The following is a 25,570-nucleotide window of genomic DNA, read 5'->3' as shown; positions in this document are numbered from 1 at the left end:
TGGACAGTTTGGATCAAAAAACAAGAAAACTTACTATGCATTACAACTTCGTAGTAATAGTGATAGATTATACCTGCCTTGCAGAAATGGAGGCAAAGATTTACTTCAAGTCAAACATACAGTTAAAGAAGAACAGCATGCATTGGCTGATTATGTAAAAAAACAAAAGATGAATATTGAAATAATATAACAAAGAACAGAATGCTGGCAAGGAAAAGCATTACACAGTCAATTTCTGCAAAAGATTGAGGGGAAAGTGGATAAAGATAACACCTAGTAAGTGGAACATTAAGAAAGAAGAAACGGAAGACTTGATTTTGGCTGTTCAAGAGCAAGTTATTCAAAATAATTGAATCAAAGCCAAATTCAAAGTGCAGATTGTCCAAAGAAGCAGAAGATCTCACAAACTGATTATAAATAACAACATAACAAACACAGTCCCCAAAATGATTCACTGGAACGTCTGTAAAAATTATCATGTGTCAATAAAGAAAAACTGGTGGCAACATAGAGTTGAAAAAGTAGCCCAAACTGAGCAAGTTAAAATATCATGTGATTTCTGAATACAAACCGATAAACTCTTGGCTCGTAACACACCAGATTTAACTGTGGTTGAAAATCAGAAAGTGCAGGTAATCAATGTGGCAATACCAAGGGATAGTACAATAGAAATTAAGAACTGGACAAGATCACAAAGTATTAAGATCGGGAAAATGGAAGTTGAAAGATTATGGCATAAATTGGCTGTAGAGGTTCCAGTGGTTATCACCACACTGGATGCCATACCAAAAATTTTGGATGGCACTTAAAAAATTTGCAAATTGACAAAATTTCTCTCTGTCGATTACAAAAAGCCACACTGCTTGGATTTGCACATATACAAACTAATATATTATGATATCCAAGGTTCTTGAGAAGAACTCAATGTGTGTGAAGACCAACACCAACCAAAGAAGTGGCAGCTGTAATTTCACATTGTGTATATAATAACAGTTTATTAGATTTATATGCCACCTGTATAGTCAAGGCTATAGTCAAGGCTATGGTCTTCCCAGTTGCAATATATGGCAGTGAAAGCTGGACCATAAAAAAAGCTGAGCGCCAAAGAATTGAGGCCTTTGAACTCTGGTGCTGGAGAAGACTCCTGCGAGTCCCTTGGACTGCAAGGTGATCAAACCGGTCAGTCCTAGAGGAGATCAATCCTGACTGCTCTTTAGAAGGCCAGATCCTGAAGCTAAAACTCAAATAATTTGGCCACCTAATGAGAAGGAAGGACTCAGTGGAGAAGAGCCTAATGCTGGGAAAGATTGAGGGCAATAGAAGAAGGGGACGACAGAGAATGAGGTGGCTGGATGGAGTCACTGAAGCAGTAGGCGTGAGCTTAAATGGACTCCAGAAGATGGTAGAGGACAGGAAGGCCTGGAAGAACGTTGTCCATAGGGTCGCAATGGGTCGGACACGACTTCGCAGCTAACAACAACAACATGCCACCTGACTGCCAATGGCCCTGGCCAGTCTACAAATTGTTAAAAACAGTTAAAAACAAGGAGCAGTTAAGAAACAAAAACAACACAAACCAAAGGAAAAGAGATGGCAGAAAAAACAAATCCAGATGAATAAGAGAGTTGGAAGGGACCTTAGAGGTCTTCTAATCTACCCCCCTGCTCAGGCAGGAAACTATACCATTTCAGACAAATGGCTGTCCAATCCCTTCTTAAAAACCTCCAGTGTTGGAGCATTCGCAAACTCTGGAGATAAACCATTCCACTGATTAATTGTTCTGTCAGGAAATTTCTTTTTAGTTCTATGCTGCTGCTTCCTTGATTAGTTTCCATCCATTGCTTCTTGTTCTGCCTTCAGGTGTTTTGGAGAATATCTTAATTCCCTCTTCTTTGTTGATACCCCTGAGATATTGGAACACAGCTATCATGTCACCCTGGTTCTTCTTTTCATTAAATTAAAGGTAAAGGTAAAGGTTCCCCTGCACATTCGTACTAGTCGTTTCCAACTCTAGGGGCCGGTGCTCATCTCCGTTTCAAAGCCAAAGAGCCAGCGCTTGTCCGAGGACGTCTCCGTGGTCATGTGGCCGGCATGACTAGACACCAAAGGCGCATGGAACACCGTTACCTTCCCACCGTAGTGGTCCCTATTTTTCTACTTGCATTTTTACGTGCTTTCAAACCGCTAGGTTGGCAGAAGCTGGGATGAGTAACAGGCGCTCACTCTGTTACGCGGCACTCGGGATTCGACCCGCCAAACTGCCGACCTTCTGATTGACAAGCTCAGCGTCCTAACCCACTGAGCCACCACGTCCCTTCATTAAATTAGACATACCCAATTCTAGCAACCATTCTTTATATGTTTTAGCCTCCAGTCCCCTAATTATCTTTGTTGCTCTTCTCTGCACTCTTTTTAGAGTCTCAACAATTTTTTTATATCATGGTGACCAAAACTGGATGAAGCATTCCAAGTGTGGCCTTACCAAAACATTATAAAGTGGTATTAACACTTCATGTGATCTTGATTCTATCCCTCTGTTAATGCAGGCTAGGATGCTGTTGGCTTTTTTTGGCAGCTGCAGCACACTGCTAGCTCATTTTTAAGTGATTGTCTACTAGGACTCTAAGATCCTTCTTGCAGTTATTACTAGGTACCACCTACTATACCTATGCATTTGGTTTTTCTTGCCTAAATGTAGAACTTTACTTTTCTCACAACTGAATTTCATTTTGTTAGATAGCACCCAATGTCTGTCAAGATCCTTCTGTATCTTAAGCCTGTCTTCTGGAGTGTTGGCTATTGCTGCCAGCTTGGTGTCGTCTGCAGATTTGATGAGTTCCCCATCTATTCCCTCATCCAGATAATTGATGAAGATGTTGAAGAGTATTGGGCCTTGGGGTACCCCACTGCATATTTCCCTCCATGTAGATAAAAACAAGGTTACAAAGAGTTAAAAAGTTAAAATAAAAATAGAAGAAAAGAAAAGAGAACTTTTACTTTTGTAGGAGCTCTTTATAGCCTTTGCTGCCTCTGCACTATCTTGGCTCCCCCTACATGTAGATGTAGTTCCATTGGGGACTACATGTTGACGGCGGTTGGTCAACCAGTTACGATTCCATCTGGTGGTTGTGCTGTCTAACCCACGTTTTTCTATCTTATCAAGTAGTAGGTTGTGATCTACTTTATCAAATGCCTTACTGAAGTCCAAGTAAATTATATCCACAGCATTCCTCTGGTCCACTAATTTTATCACTTTGTCAAAGAATGCAATAAGATTTGTCTGGCACGATCTGTTTTTGACAAACCCATGTTGGCTTTTGGTTATGACTTTGTTTGCCTCTAGCAGTGTTCGCTGAGTTGTTGCTTAATTATTTTTCCCAGAATCTTCCCAGGCTGATAGTTCTTTAGTTTCCTGGATCTATTTTTTTTCTTTTTTGAAGAATAAAGAAAAAAGCTTATCTGTTGCTCCCAGCTAAAGATGGCTTTACCCACCCCCAAGCAGACACATTTCAGAGAGCAGTTAATGATTTTCTTGCCTTGGTGAAATTGTTGGAGGAAGAGGGAAAACGGAAATTTACAAAGAGGAAACCTGTAATCACTGCTCTGAAACTATCTCACACATTAAATTGCCTAAGAATCAGTACCCAGTCTTGTAGCTGAGACATATTAAAGGCTGACCATGAGTGTATCATTTTCCTCCAGTCTCAGAGAAGAGCAAATTGATAAGGCCATAAGGATGAGCCCATACTCAAGAGTCCATAGAAGTACTCAGTAGTACACTACCCTACAATTATCTCAAATTGCATTGTCTTTTTATATGGTAAGGGACGCGGTGGCTCAGTGGGTTAGGACGCTGAGCTTGTCGATCAGAAGGTCGGCAGTTTGGCGGGTCGAATCCTGAGTGCCGCGTAACAGAGTGAGCGCCTGTTACTCGTCCCAGCTTCTGACAACCTAGCAGTTCGAAAGCACGTAAAAATGCAAGTAGAAAAATAGGGACCACTACGGTGGGAAGGTAACAGCGTTCTGTGCGCCTTTGGCATCTAGTCATGCCGGCCACATGACCATGGAGACGTCCTCGGACAAGCGCTGGCTCTTCGGCTTTGAAACGGATATGAGCACCGACCCCTTGAGTTGGAAACGACTAGCACACATGTGCGGGGGAACCTTTACCTTTACCTTTTTTTTATATGGTGCCTACAATCTGATTAGCTCCAATTCTGGATTTGTCTCAGGAGGGAATATTCTGAAACATTTTCATTTCACATGCAACATGGGGCTAATTAAGTAACACATTATGCATTCTGTGACTTTCTAGGTTTGTTGTATCAAGAATATCGAGATAAATCCACACGTCATGAGATTGAAACCAGGCGGCTGCAGGACTCCCAGACAGATACCGAAGAAGACGCAGCTACTGAAGAGTCGCCCACAGAAACTGAAACTGCAAATGTGTTAGAAAACAAAACTGTCCCCCAGATTAACTTGCTCAGGAATTCCACATCAAGGTTCAATTTATGGCAAGATCTTCCAGAAATCAGAAGCAGCGGTGTTTTGAATATTCTCCAACCAGATGAAATCAAGCTTCAAGAGGTAATATCAACTCAAGGGGAGGAGATAGAAAAGGGAAACACTCTTGATATTTCATGGAAATAACTATTGGTTGACTGATTTATGCCAGTTACAAATATTTAAGATTACTGTATGTTTACCAGTGGCGTAGCGTGGGTTGTCAGCACCCGGGGCAAGGCAAGTAATTTGCACCCCCTAACCCGTGGATTTTAGCACTCAAGTCTCTTCCACTAGATTAGTTAAAGAAACGCGAGCGTGCACCCCCCCAGATGTTGTGCCCGGTGCGGCCGGCACCCCCTGGACCCCCCACGCTACGCCACTGATGTTTACTGCTTTATGTCATTTTGAACTAATTTCATCTTAGTTTTTGCTTAACTGAAGAACATTCTGATCCTACTCAGCTTTGGCTCTAGCTGTTCCATCAAGAGTGAGCTGCTAGTGAATAAGTAACATCAGTGTGTAGAGGTCATAATCTAGGCTCAGGTTGTTTAAAAGAGAAAAATATGCTAATAAAAGAAGGGCTTATTGGAATGGATTGACAAATTCAGAGCCTTGGTGGAGCAGTGGGCTAATGCCTCCTTAAGTAACACCAGCTGCCTGCAATTAGTGCAGGTTCGAGTCCCACCAGGCTCAAGGTTGACTTAGCCTTCCATCCTTCCGAGGTAGGTAAAATGAGGACCCAGATTGTTGGGGGCAATAAGCTGACTTTGTAATAATGCCGCTTGGGGTGTGTGCGTGTGAAAGCCCTAATAAGCAGGCATATACATAGAATGAAGGCTACTGCTAAGCTTGTAAGCCGCCCTGAGTCTTCGGAGAAGGGCGGGATATAAATGGGATTAAAATAAAAATAAATAAAAATAAAAATAAATAAATAAAAAATTCAGTAGTAGATGTCATTGAAGGTCATTCTCCCCAAAGCATTTTAAAATCTTGAATGTTATATTGTTGATCTTTCAACTAAAATATATAACTTATTACTAAAATGCTGATCCATTGGCATTACTTTCCTATTTTGCAAAGAAGGTTTAGGAAATCCAAAAAAATGTAGCAATCAGAACCTGAGTAGATTGATAGAAAGCAACATTATGATTGACTGATTTATAAAAATAACAAAGGCGGGATAAAAAAACAAACACTTTAGGAATTGTTGATTCCAGTAGAGCAGGAATCCATGGCACATTATCGCGTCATGGCCTATTCGTAACCAGGCCATGTGAGCGGTGAGCCAGGGCACATGCACATTCACTCGCATGCATGTGCACTCTGGCACACCATTCACACAACCCAGTTCTCTTCTTCCCCCCCCCCCCCGCAAGCTGGGCCGTCAAGCCGCAAAGGTTGGGGACTAATGCAGTAGAGAAATTAGGGACACCGATGTTAGAAAACCATTGAATATAATATAATATATTCTAAAATCATTGATTGTTGTACAGTGGATTTTATGAATCATTGTTCTTCCTTAGCATGATCTTTTTATTTTCTTGCACAGTCTTGGAATATGATTATTGGGCTCTGAATTGCACATCTTGAGAATCTCTACCATCGTGATTAATATATATCAGCACATTTCTATCCTGTAAAAAAGTTGAAAAATTATTCATTATTTCTGGATATAGAATTTAGGTCACTCTTATGCAGTTTTTCAAATTATGTTATGATTGAGAAGAGACTTGTTATAGCTTTAATTTATTGCAGAAGCCAAGATTTCTGTTATAAATAAATACTCTTGCTGATTTATGTATAATATGTAAGGTTTAACTATTGACTATTCCTTTCCCACAGCCCATAAAATTAATCCCAGATAGCCTCCTTTCCATAAGCCATAAGTGAGCTTTTTAACTCCACTTGATTTTAGTGGACCTTACTGCCAGACATATTATCAATTTCAGCCATAATCTTCAAATCCACTACACATCAGTCAACAACATTTCAGAGTTATGCTGATTAAATAACTTCTACAGGTAGTTGAAGAGCTGTAGGAATAAAGAGAAGCCTTTGGTCAGTGCTGGCTTTGTGCTTCAGTACAGGTAGTCCTTGACTTACAACAGTTCATTTAGTGACTGAAGTTACAATGAAAAAAGTGAGTTATGTTTGTTTTTCACATTTACAACCGTTGCAGCATCCCATGGTCACGTGATCAGAATTCAGATGCTTGTCAACTGACTCATACTTATGACAGTTGCAGTGTCCCAGGGTTGTGTAATCACTTTTTGTGACCTTCTGCAAGCAAAGTCAATGGGGAAGCCAAATTCACTTAACAACAGTGTTAGTGTAATAGCACCTGCAGTGATTCACTTAACAACTGTGGCAACAAAGATCATAAAATGGGGCAAAATTCACTTAACAAATATCTTACTTAGCAACAGAAATTTTGAGGTCTGTTCTTGGCTTTATATTTTGCGTTAAATGTAATATTCTGGTTAGCAATGTTCAGCTATTTCAAGTTCAAAATCTGGGAGATATAAAAAACATTTGTTGTGCTTGCATAAAAGAGTCAGTCCCAAATATTTTTTGCAAGTGTTTGCTATTGCCTTTCTGCCTAGACCTCAAAGAGATTGACTGGTCTAAATTCATCCAGTGGTGTCTAAGTTAGGAATAAAACTCATGGTCTCTTGCTTTTTACTCTGGTGACTTAAGCCACTGCGCAAACTGGCTTTCATTAAAAAATGAAGCATGCTACTTTTTTTTTTTTTACAATCACAGATTGTAACCAGGTCTGAACTAAAATATAATTTAATTTACATAGCTTGAGCCTAATGCTCAGTTATTGTTTATCCTATTGGAGTTTCTTTCTGTTTTCAAACAGTGTTAAAATATTGTATGCCATTCTGAAATTAAGTTGAACTAATACAGGTAAAGAAAATGGTACATCAAATCTTGTAAAAAGAGTATGTAATACATGTAAGAACTACAAAGATAGTATAGAAAATACAAGGATGTTGTTTTCATTAGTATTGCCCATTATATGTGTTATTCCAGTCTTCATCAGATAAGATATGACTGGACTGGGACAATGGTACTTTTAAGTGTCCATCATTTAAAGGCATGGGAAACCATATCTGTGTTATTGCAAAGACAACTCATAAACGTGCCACAAAGTCACCAAGATTGGGATTTGAAGAACCCTATTCTCTTTAAATAGTAACTCTACATAATCTGCAAATAGAAACAGGAGAGATTATGGCAATTCTGAAATGAGTCAAGAAGACAATTTAACACAGAGCACAGAACTGTGATTATATACTCAGGGAAGAATAAGAAACGAACCAGTAAAGAAGCTTTACTGCGGTGGCAGCTAAAATGTAGTGGTGAAAGCTTTCTCAGAGGATATCGGTGAGAAGGAATTAAATTGTCTTCTGGATGTTTCCTAGGCTTGCTAGATTGGGAATTATGGGAAGGGCCCTGGGCCTTGCTTATAAGCATGATAGGTGGAGATCTGTGTTTGCTTTGCCCAGGATGGTCTCTTAACCATTACAGGAAAGTCTTTGCTGTTGTTGTTTTACAAGAAAGACGGAGGAACAAATAGTAGTTTGTAATACCATTTAGATACACATTGGAAAGAAGCACCTAACTATCCTTAATTATGAATCTGAACAGGAACTGCCAGTGATTCAGGACAAGCAGGATGGGGACTTTCTGTTTCTTGCCCTCAATCAGATCCCATTACTGTCTTTTCCCTATGATCCAGACTGTCCCGGACTGCTTACAAGAACCTGCACATTTGCAGAGGTTTCAATATTTGCCCTGCTTTAATCCTACTTTTTGTTGTTACTTTTTCTGCTGTTGTCTTAATTTATTTCTACAAATACGGAGACATACATGATAGATGTTGGTTCCAGTCAAGCTGTAATCAATGATTTGCAATACATATTTTCACTTTTCATTATTTTTAAACTGGCAGTGAGAGACAGGAAGTGAGAAATGGAGTGAGAGGTTTTTTCTTCATTAAAGCTCCATTTTGTCTTTTTTAAACTGCTGTAAATGATTTAATAAGTAAATGTAGGTTTAAAGATCTGCTTTGAGGTAGTTGAATGAATCAAGAACCCCACCTCAAGCAAATGGTCCTTGGCTTAGGACCATTCATTCAGGAAATGTTTGAAGGCACAGCGATGCTGAAAAAATAGATACAGGACCAGTCCTCAAAGTTCCAGACATCATAGCATTCCTGAGGTTGTGTGATTGCAGTCCAGGTGCTGGTGTGCCTGGCTCACAACTATAGTGTTGGAGATAGCCATGGTCATGTGATCTCCAGGTTTTCCCTGCTCCCTTCTCACAATCAAATTCAGTGGGGAAGCTGACAGGGAAAGTTGCAGGTCACCCCAATAAATTACTCCCGTTTCCCCCCCCCTGTTTCTGCTGGGTCTTTCCTGGCCTCCTGTGATTCTCACTCATGACTTATGCCAGCTTTCCCAGACCCTCTCCTGGCCTCCTGTGGCTTCTGTATAGCCTGCCCCAGCCCTCTCAGACACTCCCCTGGCCTCTCCCCACTATTGTTATCCCTGCCTCACCCCCAAGTTCCATACCTGTGTAACTTGCACCCCTTTCCACTTAAAAAGTCTTGAGTTATGACGCCAACCAGGACAGCCTGAGATTGCTATCACTAAGTGATGTGGTCATGTGATGTTGCCCTTTACAACTACATTGATTAGTGATGGCAATCCTGGTCCCAATTACTGTTATAACTCAAGGACTACATGTACAACATTTTTGCATCCACATTTTAATGTTTCTTGACTCTTCTTTGCCTAGTGCAGGGGTAGGCAACCTCGGCTCTTTTATGACTCATGGACTTCAACTCTCAGAATTCCTCAGTCAGCCTAGTGTGATCCTTGGGCCCACCTGCATGTAGCACTGTTTCCAGTAAGTCAGCCCTTATTGAATTCATTTAATTCTAAAAGAGTCCACAAGTGAAGAGAGTTGGAAAGTATATTGTGTTTTGAATCATGGAAGAGGAAATTGCTTAGAAAACGAATATGTTCCTTTGGAATTAGGGATGACAGGGTTTAATCTATCAGCATCAGACATAACTAGACAAACACCTGTTAACATATTTTCTGAAAACTGCATTTTATTTTATTTTATTTTTCGCTTTTTTGGGACTTGCCAAACAGGTTGGGCATAAGACCAAAGTATATGAGGAAGCTATTATTATTTATTATTAATTTAATTTCTATACCGCCCTTCTCCCGAAGGACTCAGTGCGGTATACAGGGCAATAAAATGCAATAAAAAAATACAATATACAAAAGTTAAGAATTAAATAGAGTAGCCCAATTGCAGTGAAAATTAATTAAAATTACGATTAAAGTACCCCAAACCCATCAGACCAGGCCAGATTGTTCAAATAGGTGAGTTTTCAGGTCACGGCGGAAGGAGCGAAGGTCAGGAGCCATCCGGAGCTCAACCGGTAAATGATTCCAAAGGTCTGGCGCGCCCACAGAGAACGCCCTCCCCCTGGGGGCCGCCAGCTGACACTCTGACCGACGGCACCCTGAGAAGGCCCTCTCTGTGGGAGCGCACTGGACGAAGGGAAGTTGATGCCGGCAGCAGGTGTTCCCGTAAGTAATCCGGACCCATGCCATTTAGGGCTTTATAGGTCATCACCAGCTATGACTTTACCTTTTCAGTAAACCTTGAAATTAGGCTAACTCCCAGTGACAATTAGTGCACACTGTTAGGTTGAATTATTTTAAATCAACATAAATAAGGAGAGAAACATTATGAAATAATGATAAAAATGACTATATCACTGATGGATAGGTTTAATTATCTAGACATCTGTTGAGTATCAAGTACAGGAAAAAAACATGAATCACCAGGAGTTCCTTCTGCTAAACAAGAGTAATTTAAGGATGCAAAAAATAGGAAGACAAGCTAAAAGAAATATTACTCAGGTTCTTGTACCATGTTGACAAGGAGGAAATGACCAAGAATGTGACTATAATGGAGATGGTTTGAAAAAAACATCTAACAATTACATGAATTTATAATTTAATTACTAGCATGTGAAAATACTTTTGCAATAATTCTAGACAATTACATTTAAATTTCTTATCAGTATTCTGCTCTGGAGGCTATGCTAGGAGGGTATATTTAATCTTCTTCTGAAAATCTGAATAAATTTTATTAAATCCTACTTAAGAACATACCTGTCATACTCTAGCCTCATATATTGACTTTTTATCCTAGTTTTAATCCTTACTTCAAGGGAGGTGATGGATTTCTTTTACCTCACTGGAATATTTTTAGAGGCATATATATTGCTAACATTGAAATTAAAAGTTCTACAGATTGTTTCTTAACTATGCAATTATGTAAGAAGTTATCCATAGTCAAGCGTGAATTTTTTTAAAAAAAAAATCCAATGTTTTGGTTTGCACAAGATGCTGTGCAATGCTCCTAAACCAGACATGTCAAACACAAGGCCCGCGGGCCATTAACGGCCCGCCACATGATTGAATCCAGCCCGCACAACTTTCCTGGAAATTACAAAGGTCCGGGCCCCACCACCTTGGCGCCGGCCTGGCTGAGCACTTGCTCAGTAGGAGGCAAGTGCACGAGGGCTGGTGGAGCCCAGCACCATGTGCAGCTCATTAGTCTCCTGCCAACCAGACGCAGAGGAGGCAGGTAGGAGGGAGTGAGGTAGGATGGGGGGGGAGGGAGCAACACCCAGCCGGTGAGGGGGAGAGGTGCCCAGACAGGAAGACAGACTTGAGGTGGCCAGAGAAAGAGCCGCAGATGGCTCCTCTACCGGGCTGGCTGGAAAAGCTGGAGCAGATCTCCCATTTGGTCTGCGCAGTGAAAGCAGGACCAATTGGAGGAGAAGCTCCAGCCGGAGGCAGAGTGTGATTTTTTACAGGCTGGGGTCTGGGTGTCTTTCCTTCTAAAGTTGAAGAGCAGCTGCAGTCTATCCCAACTTGAAAGGCAGGCGGGAACGCAGTAGCCAGAGCAGCTCCTTAGCTCTAAGGATGCCTTGGACTCAGGAACTGGGTGGACTGGCTGGAAAACCTGGAGCGGATCTCCCATTTGGTCTGTGCAGGGAAAGCGGGACCAATTGGAGAAGAAGCTGCAGCTGGATTTTTTACAGGCTGGGGTCTGGGCGGTATAGTAGAGCTGAGCACTAAAAACTGTTTTTGCCACCCTGCCTGCCCCTCAGGGACACTGCTGCCAACTTTCTTTCAGCAGGAGTCATACTGGGGCATCCCCAGATGCTCCTTTGTGCCCCAACTGTTCCAGAGTAGGTGCCACCTTTGGCTCTGTGAACACCACAGCCCTGGGCCTTGGTGGCCTGGGAATGTCTCCAGATTTGTGTGGAGGAGAAAATGTGCTGTCAATTTCAAAGTCTCCTTGTGCCCTTCAGTGCAAGCGGGCGTGGGGCTGCGGAGAGTTGGGAGGGGGTGAGGCAGAATGCTGGGCAGCCCTTTGGGGCCACAAGAGTGAGGCAGCAGCCACACTCCTGCAATTTTGGGCAGTGCCCAGACTGGCTCCATCCCTCTGTCCTGGAGTTGCTCCCCCTCCCCCCGCATGTTCCCAGCCTGGATCACATGCCGCTGGCCTCCTTTTCCACGGGCCATCCCTGCCAGTGCCCCCATGAGCCCCATCCCCTTGCCCCCTGGGTCCCCAAACCACATTATGCTCAGTCTGATTCTTGGTGGAAAATATGTTGAAATCAATGGAGGGATGCTTTGGGTCTCCCCCAAAGGACAGACTGACAGACCTTGAAAGAACTAACCAGCATTGCTTGTAAAAGCTAAATTTTGGATGGATATTTCAGGGATTTTGAACTCTATTTCTGGGCTTCATGGACATAGAAGAGTTGTTGGGAAAAAATGGAGCAAGTGGTTCCTTGTTTCCTATTTGGGAAAGCTTGATTCCCACCCCCCTTGCAATGAGAGACTGGAAGGCAGCCCTGAAAATATCAGAATCTGATCAGAAATGGAGGCTGAGTAGTCCTTGTGGCTGCTAGACCAGCTTCTGAGTGATGGTGGATTGCTGATTTTTTTCCTCCATCCACGCATGAGTGGAAATGGGGATTCCCTTTCAAGAAGGGCCAGCCTCCCTCATGCAGGACTGGGAAGTGCTGCTCTCTGCCTCCTCTTGCTCTCCAGAGATCTGTCAAGGCAGAAGAAGGAACACACACACACTCTCTCTCTTTCTCTCTCCCTCTCTCTCTCAGCTTGGAGACTAGCAGGCTATCTACATCTGAGCTAACAAACTAGCAATCATGCCTGGGCTTGGGAAGAAGGCCCTTTCCATCCTCTGCACATGCTTGGCTGCAGATGTTTGGGGAGGTGAAGAGCTTGTGGGGCAATGAGATTTCCCCACATGAAATTAGCTGGTGCAACTTGTTCTCTCCTGACCCAGGCATTTCGAGTAAACTGTGCTGAGTGAACAGTATTGAGCTGGCCACGCCCACCCAGCCACGCCCACTTGGTCACGCCCATCCGGCCACGCCCACCCGGCCCCCCAAGGGCAACCATAATGCTGATGTGGCCCTCAATGAAATTGAGTTTGACACCCCTGTCCTAAACCATATGATTAAGTTCACACATTTACCTACATTAAAAAGTGGTTAGTTAGTTTATGATTCAGTGCAGCTGATGATTGTTAACATTTTTAAATGTTATAGTTGTTCTGAGAGGCTTACAAAACTGCATTTGTAATATATAAAATTCTGTAATCACTTATAATTCTAGAGTAGCTTCTAGACAAGATGAGCAGCACACACATCTAGTAAATAAATAATAATACAACATTGAAATGGTGGTATCCTTGGTACTCGTTGAGCTTGATAGTTTTCTTGCAGACATTTCATTACCCAATGAGGTAACATCATCAGTGCACTAAAACTTAAAAATCATAATAGCAAACTAGATCGACATGACTGAAATTTTTAGATTAAGTTGATAATTGCAATTTAAAACCTTTTTGAAATATTGTTAGTTTTGTGCCAGTTTTGGCATTCCAACATTTTTTCAATGTATGGTTATACATAGTACATTTCTCAACTACAGAATATAATGATAACAAGTGTCATATAGGAAATTATATTTAGCTGTTTGACAGTGTCATTGAATGTTAACAAAGATTTTGAGTTGTTTTCTGTGTGATTGGAGGGGAAAGAAGAAATGTATCCCTGTTGCCATAGAAACTAGGTCATTATTTCTTGCTTTGCCATCCTGTACTGGTAGCTTCATTGCTGGGAGCAAGACTTTTTTTTTATTCAGTTCTAGTTGTTGACTACTTGCAATAGAATGAAGATGTTTCTTCATGTTTGGATATGCAACCCATGAGCAGCAGTGCAATGTAAATAGATAATTTTTCCCTTTGAATAGGTAACTATATTCACCCTTGATCTGAATCAAATATGATTATTTATTTGTAGTAAGACAGTGTAATATAATAACATGTCTAAAAAGGTTATATGAAAATATGAGCATGTATGTGCACATGAGGCTGCTATGTGAGCTTATTCATTGCCATGAGGTGAAGTATCATCAGTACGCTGATGATACCCAACTATGCATCTTGGCCCCTGTAAATTAAGCAGTACTGTGAATGTCTTATCCAGGTATCTGGAGGCTCTGAGGATCTGGATGGGAAGAACATGCTTAAGCTGAATTCTGATAAAATTTAGTGGCTCTGGGTTTAGGACCTTACTGATTCAAAGACTGTGCCAACTTTGGTGCTGCATGCCCCAGACAAATTCAGTGAGCAATCATGACTTCTGCTTGAGGACCAGGTGGCTGTCATGCCTAGGAAGATCTTTGCACAGCTTCAGCTCATGCCTCAGTCACCTCCAGATTAGGACAATTGTAACTACTGCATGGGACAGTTGTTGAAGAGTATTCAGAAACTTCAGCCAGTGCAGAATGCAGCATGCAGAGAGTAATGTGTGCTGCTAGGACAGCATATATAAACCTCTGCTCTGCAATTTGCATTGGTTGCCAGTTTGCTTTTCGGTCCAATTCAAGGAGCACTTTTTCACTTTTAAAGACCTTCATGGCATAGAACTGGGTTGGGACTGCCTCTTCTCAATTACATTAGCCAATCTCATTGGGCAGAAAGGGCGTGCTGCTGATACCATCAGCCAGGAATGGTTCCCAGGCAATAGGCCTTCTGTGCTGTGGTACCTGCTTTACGGAACATCCCTCCTCCACCAACATTAGATTAGCTCTACCTCTTTTGATGTTCTGGTAGTCCCTCAAGACCTGGTTATACCATCAGGACTGGAGGTCCTAGGGAACTAGAGACTTATTTAGATGGTTCCACTATTGAGGTTGATGTACTTATTTTTCTGTTTGGGGCTTGTATATAATTTTACTTTTAATCTCCATTTCTAATGCTGATTTTTCTATTTTAAATGTTATTTTTATGCATGTATTGCTTTTTCTTCATCATTGTACACTCCTGTTGTGATTCAGGGTCAGCCTGTGGGTTCGGCAGTTGGGTCGGACGACTCAGAGGAGGAGGGGGGTGTTGAAGAGCTTGCTGAGGGGGTTGGAGAGCTTGCTGAGGGGGTTGGAGAGCTTGCTGATGAGAGCCCTCAGCCAGGCCCCTCCCACCTGGTCACGACGGAGACCCAGCTGTGTGAGCCTGACAGCGTGGATGAAGATGACCCACAGCTGGCCCTGTTCAAGGACACCCGATGCAGGAGGCAGTCAATCAGGAGTAAACAGAGGAAGGCAATGGGGCACCTCGGAAGGAGGCAGAGAGAAGCCACGCCCTGAACTGTATAAAAGGGGTATGCGTGGGAGGGCTGGTTTGCTGAAGGCAACCGCTTGAATAGTTCCTGTTTCATAGCTCCTGTTTCATGGTTGGTGTCTTGTTTTGCTCTGTTTTATGTTAATAAATTTGGCAGGCTTAATTCCAGCCTCTTGCTGTTTGTAAAGGGGTTGTCCCTGCCTTTTCTGCAGGGCCGGTAGCAGGCTGGTACAGAACAACTCCCCAGAGTCACTTCTCATGATATGGGCAGCTATGAATTAGAGATAGATAGATAGATAGATAGATAGATAGATAGATAGATAGATAGATAGATAGATAGATGGATGGATGGATGGATGGATGGATGGATGGATGGATGGATGGATGGATGGATGGATGGATGGATGGAGCTACCTATGTTCAGCTATATAGGCAAATACGATTCCCATCAATGTATAACTAACACAATGAGATAGTTAAATAAAGGAATATGTTAATGGTATTCAGAAAGAGAGAACAGCTCATGTTTCAGTTCAGTACTGGTTATTTAGGATGGTTGTACTGGAGTAAATCAAGATACCTTTCATTCTTGCTATCCATTTCAGAATTTTACCAATATGTATTTGAAGTGTTAAAGAAATGTGATGTATATATTTAAATAATTTTCTGAAAAGGTAGCTTGGGGAAACTTCCTGAATTATGAGCAATCTTCTTTGCTTTGTCTCTCAGATGTTTTGCTGTTTCATTTTGTCTATTCTGTTATAAAACAGTATTCCCATACTAGGTAATTAAGGAACTATCTGCTTTATGTGAATCCATGATAATTAAAATCTGGCAATAATGCTGAAATGGAATGTTTATCTTCAGTCTCTTTCATACAGCTTCTTTTCATAAGCTGTGTTTTTTCACTTTTACAACACTGTTATCACTCCCCTTTCCTTCCAATTAAAACCCATGTAATTCTTATTAGTTCACACAGTGACAATTTTTCTATTTAAAGTGTGATGAAAAATATTAAACAATGGAAGCTTTGTATCCTAAGACTATAATATCTGATTTAGAAAATATTTTCAGGTTGTAACCCATAAGAAAAAGTATATTGCTCTTTTAAAACTACAGACTTTGATTCAACTGCTTAAAAGCTCCCAACAAGGTGTTATGTTTCATCTGCATAGATGAACATCTACAGAGGTCTGTAGGACTGGCTGTAAGTGTAGATACTAATCACTGGACCAGAATAGCAGTCTTCAGAATCTACATACCGGTATTTATTCCAGTGTGCATAAACCATTCTAGAAAGCTTTCATTTCTTCAGCCATTATTTATATGGCTTTTTCATATATGTATTTTCAATTGCTTTTTATTCTTTTGAAGCAGCTGATGTGGTAGCCAATGAAATATACTCTGTATTCATCCTGTCCCTCTGATGAAACTAAGTTAACTAACAATAATGGAGGGTTTCAGAACCATGGCTTCATAATCTGACTGGGCGGAGTCTGACGTGGAGGTCTTGAGCATGTTATCTGGACTGAGTTCGATCCTGTTTCCCCTGATGATGTGGACAGGATGATGAGGAGGCTGAGCTCCACCACCTGTTTGTTGGACCCGTGCCCCTCCTGGCTGGTTTATGCGGCTCGGGAGGAGACACGAGTCTGGTTCCAGGCAGTAATAGCTGCTTCCTTGAAGGAGGGTGTCTTCCCCACCTCCCTGAAGGAGGCAGTGGTGAGACCCCTCCTCAAGAAGCCTGTCCTGGACCCGGCTGTTTTAAATAACTATCGTCCGGTCTCCAACCTTCGCTTTCTGGCAAAGGTTGTTGAGAGTGTGGTGGCACATCAGCTTCCTCTGTTCCTGGATGAAACTGATTATCTGGACCCGTACCAATCGGGTTTCAGGCCTGGGCACAGCACGGAGACGGCATTGGTCACGCTGGTGAATGATCTCTGGCGGGCTCGGGACAGGGGTTGTTCCTCTGTCTAGTCCTATTAGATCTCTCAGCGGCTTTCGATACCATCGACCATGGTATCCTACTGCAGTGTCTCAGGGGGTTGGGAGTGGGAGGCACTGTTTTGCGGTGGTTCTCCTCCTATCTCCTGGGCCGCTCACAGTCGGTGTTGACGGGAGGGCAGAGGTCCACCCCGAGGCCTCTCGTTTGTGGAGTTCCTCAGGGGTCGGTTCTCTCGCCCCTCCTGTTGAACATCTATATGAAGCCACTGGGCGAGATCATTCGTGGTTTCAGGGTGGGGTATCATCAGTACGCTGATGATACCCAACTTTTTTTCTCTACCCCGAACCAACCCAGCGATCCCTTCGCTGTGATGTCCCGTTGCCTGGGAGCGGTCCGGGTCTGGATGGGGAGAAACAGGCTTCGTCTCAATCCTGCCAAGACTGAGTGGCTGTGCATACCGGCATCTCGGGTCAACCAGACTATTCCATCTCTAACGATGGGGGGTGAGGTGTTACCCCCCTCCCGTTGATAGGGCTCGCAACTTGGGCATCCTCCTGGATTCACGGCTCAATTTTGAAGATCATATAGGAGCCGTGACCAGGGGGGCTTTTGCCCAGGTTCGCCTGGTGCGCCAGTTGCTACACACAGTCACTCATGCACTCGTGACCTCCCGTTTAGACTACTACAACGCTCTCTACATGGGGCTGCCCTTGAGGACCACCCGGAGGCTTCAGCTGGTGCAGAATGCGGCTGCGCGAGTCGTGATGGGGGTCTCCCGATACTCCCATGTAACACCTCTACTCCACGAGCTGCATTGGCTTCCGGTTGCCCTTCGGGTGAGATTCAAGGTGCTGGTGATGACCTATAAAGCCCTAAATGGCGAGGGTCCAGGATATCTGAGGGAACACCTGCTGCCAGCATCAAGCTCCCTTGGTCCAGTGCACTCCCACAGGGAGGGTCTTCTCAGGGTGCCGCCGGCTAAAGATTGCCGGCGGGTAACACCCAGGGGTAGGACCTTCTCAGTGGGCGCGCCTGCCCTTTGGAACCAGCTGCCCGCGGAGCTTAGGACTGCCCCCGACCTCCGTTCATTCCGCCGGGACCTGAAGACCTGGCTCTTCGAGCTCTCTGGCCCAGGCTGATAATTTTTAATTTTAATTTTAACTGGGGGTTTTATTTTCTCTCAGGGTTTCATTTAATCTTTTTTAATTGTTTTAACTTTTGTATTGATTTTCTTTTAAATATCCTGTAAACCGCCCTGAGTCCTTTGGGAAAGGGCGGTATATAAATCTAAATAATAATAAATATAATTTTGGAATTGTCCTACAGGCTATGTTTGAACTGGTCACTTCAGAAGCCTCATACTACAAAAGTTTGAATTTATTGATATGTCATTTCATGGAAAATGATCGACTGAAAATGATTTTGCATCCTTCAGAAGCTCACATCCTTTTCTCCAATGTCCTGGATGTCATAGCAGTCAGCGAACGGTAAATCCTTAAATGATTGTTATGAGTAGAAAAGAAACTTCCTCATCTTTTCACTGAAAGGGACAGATAGTGATTATTAATAACAGTAGTAAAATGTATAGTGTTGTTCAAAATTGCTTCTCTGAAATGGTAAGGTTGCTAAATCCTATATCTTTTACATTAGAAGCAGCCACATTAGAAAACTGCATCAGACGAGTCCAATTTCTTCCTGCTGTAGACTGAGGGAATTATGGATGGCACCATGATGGTTGATATCTCACTGCTGATTTTCACAGTCCTGTTCTTTTTTGGACTCCTCCTGCAGAGAGGGCAATGTGTTTAAGAACAGTCCTGTTAATCCCATATATTATCTCTAGAATTAAAGAAAGTGTGTCTTTTTAATTGAACATTATGGAAAAACAATGTTGGGTTGGACAGGTTTCTCATTTGTCAAGAATTAGAGTCATATGACATAAATAATTCCAGAGTGGCAATGTTTCAGAGTGAACTCAAACTAGAAAAAGCTATAAATATTCTGGCTTTCTCTCTATGTATTTACCAGATTTTTACTGCAGTTGTTATGTGAATATCAGTCATCATATTTATTCCTGCACCTATGCATCTCTTAGGATTATATACTCCTCATTATATAGCTGCATCTCTCCTTGGGAATCAGAGGTCTAGCCACTGGTATGTGGTCATGTATACATGCTGCTTTCCCTACCCATGAAATGAGGGCAAAAAATTTTAATTTACAGAGAACAGTGCCAAGAATTGGTTATTAATTAAAAAAATAAAACCAAGAATCCTTCACTAAATTCTTGGTCACAATCTGTCTAGAGTTTAGGTTATCTCATCTTAAAAATTGTACCATCAGTATATTTTGCTCACATTTTGTAATAAATTACTTAAACTTATTTATCAGATAAAATGAAAATGACTAGACAGTCATGTTTTGGTTTACACTGGGTATTTTTTAAAAATAATGAACTTTGAAATATAATACATGGCTCAAATGTAGTATAAAACAAATAAAGAGAGATCTCCTTCAGCAATGCAAATAAAAGTCTATATTTTACAACTTTCCATGCTTCTTCTTGCTGGAAAGAATTGAAGCAAAATACAAATTGAAGCTTCTGTTGCAATCCTTGCTTTCCCTCTTTGTTGACTTTCTTTTTATATTTATTTGAATGACTAATTCTTGATTTCTCATTTAGATTTCTCTTAGATCTTGAGAAGCGAGTTGAAGAGAACATTGTAATCTCTGATGTCTGTGACATTGTCCACCAGCATACTATTAGCCACTTCTCAGTATATGTCACTTATGTGTCCAACCAAACCTACCAGGACAGAGCTTACAAGCAACTTCTGTGAGTGTAATTTCTCAAGCATGGCTTTGCTAATGAAACAATTTAACTCCAGCACAGCAACTGGATAACTTTCAGGATCTTAATAGATAGTTCACTGGGGAAACTTACTTTCCCCAGGTTTTAGGAAATCAGGTCTTTGTTCTGTGTATAATTAAGTGCTAATTTTGATGGAAGGACAGAGTCTCTTTTAAGTGGTAGGCCCACGAAACTGTGAGATCCTTTTCATTGTGAGCCTTTTTGTGACTGATAACACATCTGATTTTAATGAAGAGTGGTTCAGAAAATGGGAACAGACCATAAATATTGCAGATAACGCTAGTCTTTTAGAAAAAAAATTGTCATTACAATAAGAAGTGAACTAAATTGTGAGCGCACACATAAAAACAACAATATAATTTGATCATAATAAGCAGAGTTAAATTCAGCTTGTAGGTTCCCTAATAATTACAGCACCTTGCTCTCTCTCCTTGAACAAGATGTATCCTGATAAAGTCAGGAACATTCTTACCAAAGTCATTTAAGAAAAGCTAGGCAGAATCATATTTAACAGTTAACGTTTACAGTTAAACATTGAGCTAGTGATTCATAGTGATTCATGCTGAAGTCCTCAGTACCAAATATATTCAGTAAAGGTTTCAGAAACTAAATCAAACTGAGGTCCAGAGGAGGGTTTTGGCCACTCAAAAATTGTGCCTGCTTCCGGGTCGTGGCCCAGGGAGGCAGAGGGGCAGAATAGCCTGCTCTCCTTCCTCAACACCTCTGCAGCCCAAGGTCTGCGGGGACCCAGCAGGGTGTGATGGGGGAAGATAGGTGAGGTGTCCCTGCAGGTTGGTCATTAGGGAAGATGAATCCCTGATAGCCTGGGATGCAGCTTTCAGAGATGTCCAAATTGTTATCAAACTGTAATTTTAAATGTGAATGAAGAAGGAAATAAGTGAATATATGACTGAGGAATAAATGCTTACCTGTACTTAGTTTTATTTACATTTAAATATGAATTAGATTAAATGTAGTTTTTCTCCTAGTCCACCTGCTAGTTTTTGGATTCTGGTATACCATTCAAAGGCCAAGTGCAGCCCTAGCTGGAAAGAGCTGTTTGGCACTTTGGCCTTAAACCAATAATTTAGATTTAATTTTTTATTCCAGAGGCTTCCCTCTATTGTAGTTCATTATGAACACAAAGTTCCCTTACAATGCTGCCTTTTTTGGCTGTGAGGAATCCAATAACATAAGCTTCCTTGCAACATTAACAAAAATTGTGAGCTTCTTTTCTGTATTACTGAATGCAGTGGCCATATCACTGACAGACTGTGCCTGTCAGCGTGAGCTTCCCATCTGGGTCAGGTGAATTCTTCATCTCAATATTTCCAGCAAGGTTTCCCTTGGTCAGAAAGGGACCTTATATTATATCTTCTATTTCCTTTATAGAAAGCTGCTTTCTATGTCTATATGCACTTCACCATACCACAATAATCTGACTGTGTAAAAATGTATAATTAAGTTTCTGACTCAACTGCTTGGACACACTCTCCATTCACATACACCCCCACACAAAACATAGGCAGCTAAGTCTGTATATGTTACACAAGGGAAGCTATTACTTTTGCTTGCACATAAAAAGTCTATTTTTCCATTCCCCAATGCTATAAATAAACTCAACCATAAACCAACATTCAGAGTGCTAATATTTTGCACCACAATTTTCAAAACAAGATCCAAGGACCAAAGGCCAGGAATATTGAGAAAGATAGTGTCATGGTTTAAAAGAATAACAGAGCAGGTCAGTTATTCCTACATATTTAAAACAAAAGGAAATAACAAATAGATCTCTTAATCTTTCTGTTTTGTCAGTCAAGACAAGCCAGCATTCCGGGAGGTGATCTTACAATTGGAACTGGATCCAAAATGCAAAGGCCTGCCTTTCTCATCTTTCTTGATTTTGCCTTTTCAAAGAATCACTAGGCTGAAGCTGCTGGTACAGGTACAACAAATTTATATTTTTCTTTTCATTCTTATTTGGGCGTCAGCTATGAAGGAGATGACAACATTGAAATGGGAAATGAAAGCCAATAACGAACATTTACGGGTATTAAGCTGAATAGAAGATCTGTAAAATCTCTTTTTAGTGTTGATATAGATGATACTACTAAATTAGCACCATCCTCTTATACATGTATTCACGTAGAACTGTTTCAACAATAATATCAACTTACCAATACCTACAATATATTCATATATACAGACAGACAGACAATATTTGATCTGGAATTGGAATACATAGAGAAAATCCCTATTAAAAATATCATACTGTTATGAGAAAAAGGTACATGATTTCTATAAAGCAAGTTAATAACATTTTTCCTGCTCTATGTGCAGAATATCCTGAAGAAAGTGGAAGAAAAATCTGAACGTGAAATCACTGCTCTTGAGGCTCACAAGGAACTGGAAATAGTAAGCTTATTTAGATTTTTCACTTTCTCTTTTAGGCCAATGCAGTTTTAGTGAACTGAAAGCCAGGAAAATGACTGATACAATATTTTTGTATAAAATTCACTTCCTTTAGATGGCCTTAAAAAAAAACAACCATTCAAGCAAGTGTCGAAGTAGGGGTTGATAATTTGACACATCTGTATCTTTACAGAAAATACGTTTTCTGATGAAAATGGATTCAGACTTTTGGATCCAAACCTTTGGTCAGACATTTGAAGGTGATAAAAATCCATGGAGAGTAGTTAATTTAATTAGCTGTCACCATTCAAAGACTGTTAATAGGTCAGATTTGCATCTAGAAGTGCAGAATTACTTTTATGATCCCAAAATTGTTGAGTCATGGCATATATTTTTAAAAGTGTTTCATTTCATTTGAACTCCATTTTAGGAATCCCCTGAGCATGTGTCCTTTCTGCCTAAAGGCATATTTCTGGGCTAGGCCAAATTACAAATTTTACTCTTAAACTGAAGCAGTGTCTGATAAGAAGTGAAATGTGATGGTATCTAGCCTCCCTTGGCCATGCAGGATGACGACTCTGTCTCTGGTCTAGTCCATCCATGTTAAGACCAAAGGTATATGTATGGCCTACACATATAGGCAGCCAGTTTGGTCAAATGGTGAAAGTGCTGTCCTAGAAACTAGGAGAACTTGAATTCCAGTCCTGCCTTAAGCAAGAAAGCCAGCGAGGTTACTTTGAGCCAGTCACACACTTTCAGCCCAATCCACCTAACAAGGTGGTGGTTGTGGGAAAAATAGGAAGAAGATGGAGTACAGTTGTTGTTGTTGTTGTTGTTGTTGTTATTATTATTATTATTATTATTAGTGCTTTTTTTGTACAAGAAAAAGGTGCCGGCACTCACACATGTCATACAACCCGCCTTGCCTACCCTACAAGGTTCCATCCAAAAAAGGTGCCGGAACTCCGTTCTGAGCGTTCTATGAGAAAAAAAGCCCTGATTATTATTATTATTATTATTATTAACAACAACAACAAAGTTGGAAGGGGCCTTGGAGGTCAACTAGTCCAACCCCTGATCAGGCAGGAAACCCTATACCAGACATGTCAAACACAAGGCCCGGGGCCCAGATCTGGCCCGCGAAGTGGTTTCATGTGGCCCGCGAAGCCATCCTGGAAACAGTGAGGGAACGGCCCCCACTGCCTTGGCCCTGGCCCAGAGACCCTCCTCCTGCCAGAGACCCTCAGATCTGTCCCACTCCTGCCCGGGCCCCCATAGGCACCCTTGATGCGAACGGTGTAGAGCTGGCCACACCCACCCAGTAGGCCATACGCACTCTAGCCATGCCCACCCAGTAGGCCATACGCACTCTAGCCACGCCCACCCTGGCCATACCCACCCGGCCCCTTGAAGGCAACCGCAATGCTGATGCGGCCCTCAATGAAATTGAGTTTGACACCCCTGCCCTATACCATTTCAAAAAAATGGCTGTCCAGTCTCTTCTTAAAAACTTCCAGTGTTGGAGCATTCACTGCTTCTGGAGGCAGATTGTTCCACTGATTAATTGTTCTGTCAGGAAATTTCTCCTTAGTTCTAGGTTGCTTCTGTCTTTGATCAGTTGCCATCCTTTGCTTCTTGTCCTGTATTCAGGTGCTTTGGAGAATAGCTTAACTCCCTCTTTGTGACAACCCCTGAGATAGTGGAGCACAGCTATCATGTCCCCACTCGTCCTTCTCTTCATTAAATTAGACATACCCAATTCCAGCAACCGTTCCTTAGATGTTTTAGCCTCCAGTCCCTTAATCACCTTTGTTGCTCTTCTCTGTGCTCTTTCTGTACATTTGCTCTGTACATTTGCTGCCTTGAGTTTCTTATAAAGTAATAAAGGTGGGATAAAAATCTAATAATAAATACAAATAAATAAAAAGGTAAACACTTATTTCTATCTAAAATATACTATAAGCTACTGTGTGATTTTTACCACACACAAAAGCCAATTATGACCTTACCTGGAGTGGGAGTACCTTATGACAGTGACTCATGTGCTTATCACCATTTGATTGAAATGCTGCAATTTACTCTACATGAGCTGCTTTCAGAAACCATTCGGAAACTGCTTGGTTCAAAACCCAGCAACCCATCCATTAGCTAAAATGCTAGGACCACATTCCCCTTATATTGCTGGCATTATTTTGATTGTCAATAAATTCCACAGTGCAATTAAATAACTGGCTTTGACTTATAGAACTCTATATTGTATCACTTGGTTTCTCCAGAATTGCCTTCTTTAACTAGAATTAACTTAGTTAAATCCCCATTACTAGCCCGAGACCAGAAGAAGATCAATCTTGAGAGCATTATGAAAGCAAGTTAAAATGAAGCTCTTTTGATTAGTTGGATACATCGTGCATTTTTTATAACTGCATTCTCTATTTCGAATTTGGTTGAATTATTTTATATTTTGTTTACATTGGGTGTACACATACACTAATGCATACAACTGACAGTTGTATGATTGGGTCACTATAAAAGCTGAATATTTATTTAACAAATTTATCTGGCCACCCTATTCATATATTCTGGCTTTGGCATGGTTTAATAATGAGAACTGAATTGCAACTTGACAGAATCTTAGTATGTTGAACAGTTCATAACATATTGGCAAGTACATAGCAAAAGTTATGTAGCAAGTAGAAATATATCTTTGAAACCATTCAAAAATGATTCTTTTGATTAGCCCACAATATCTCTGGGGCCAGGATTTTAATGGCATATTAGAATATGCACTAAGTCTTACAGCCAAATATTTTGGTGCAATTTGCCCATCCTGTCTGAATGTAACATTAAATTTTAAAGGCATTATAGCTTTTTATGTTTTTGCCCAAACATTAAAGACATATTGTCAGAGAATATTTTTAAATGTGTCCATTTACACAGTGAAAAAGAGTGAACTAATCTAGATTAGAACATTTCTTAAATAAAAATATCAAAAATGAACAAGAGAACAACAAAGTTTCCCTTGAATTGAGCTTAACGTCTGGTGAGTTATGAACTTATCCATGGTATTT

General features: G+C 41.2%; 1 protein-coding gene across 1 annotated transcript in view; it reads left to right on the top strand.

The window, feature by feature from the left end:
* NGEF (neuronal guanine nucleotide exchange factor) overlaps positions 1-25,570 on the top strand; it is a 76,108-nt gene that overhangs the window by 38,375 nt on the left and 12,163 nt on the right. The window contains exons 6-10 of the mRNA XM_083364469.1: positions 4,316-4,590; positions 18,545-18,705; positions 19,902-20,054; positions 21,906-22,035; positions 22,431-22,505. Coding sequence (XP_083220595.1) covers positions 4,316-4,590; positions 18,545-18,705; positions 19,902-20,054; positions 21,906-22,035; positions 22,431-22,505 — 794 coding nt within the window. The remainder of the gene's footprint in view (positions 1-4,315; positions 4,591-18,544; positions 18,706-19,901; positions 20,055-21,905; positions 22,036-22,430; positions 22,506-25,570) is intronic.

This window comes from Vipera ursinii (assembly GCF_947247035.1).
Source record: "Vipera ursinii genome assembly, chromosome: 5".
Classification (NCBI taxonomy): Eukaryota; Metazoa; Chordata; class Lepidosauria; order Squamata; family Viperidae; genus Vipera; species Vipera ursinii.
Note: the sequence above shows the minus strand (reverse complement) of the source record. Positions and strands in the feature narration are given on the sequence as shown.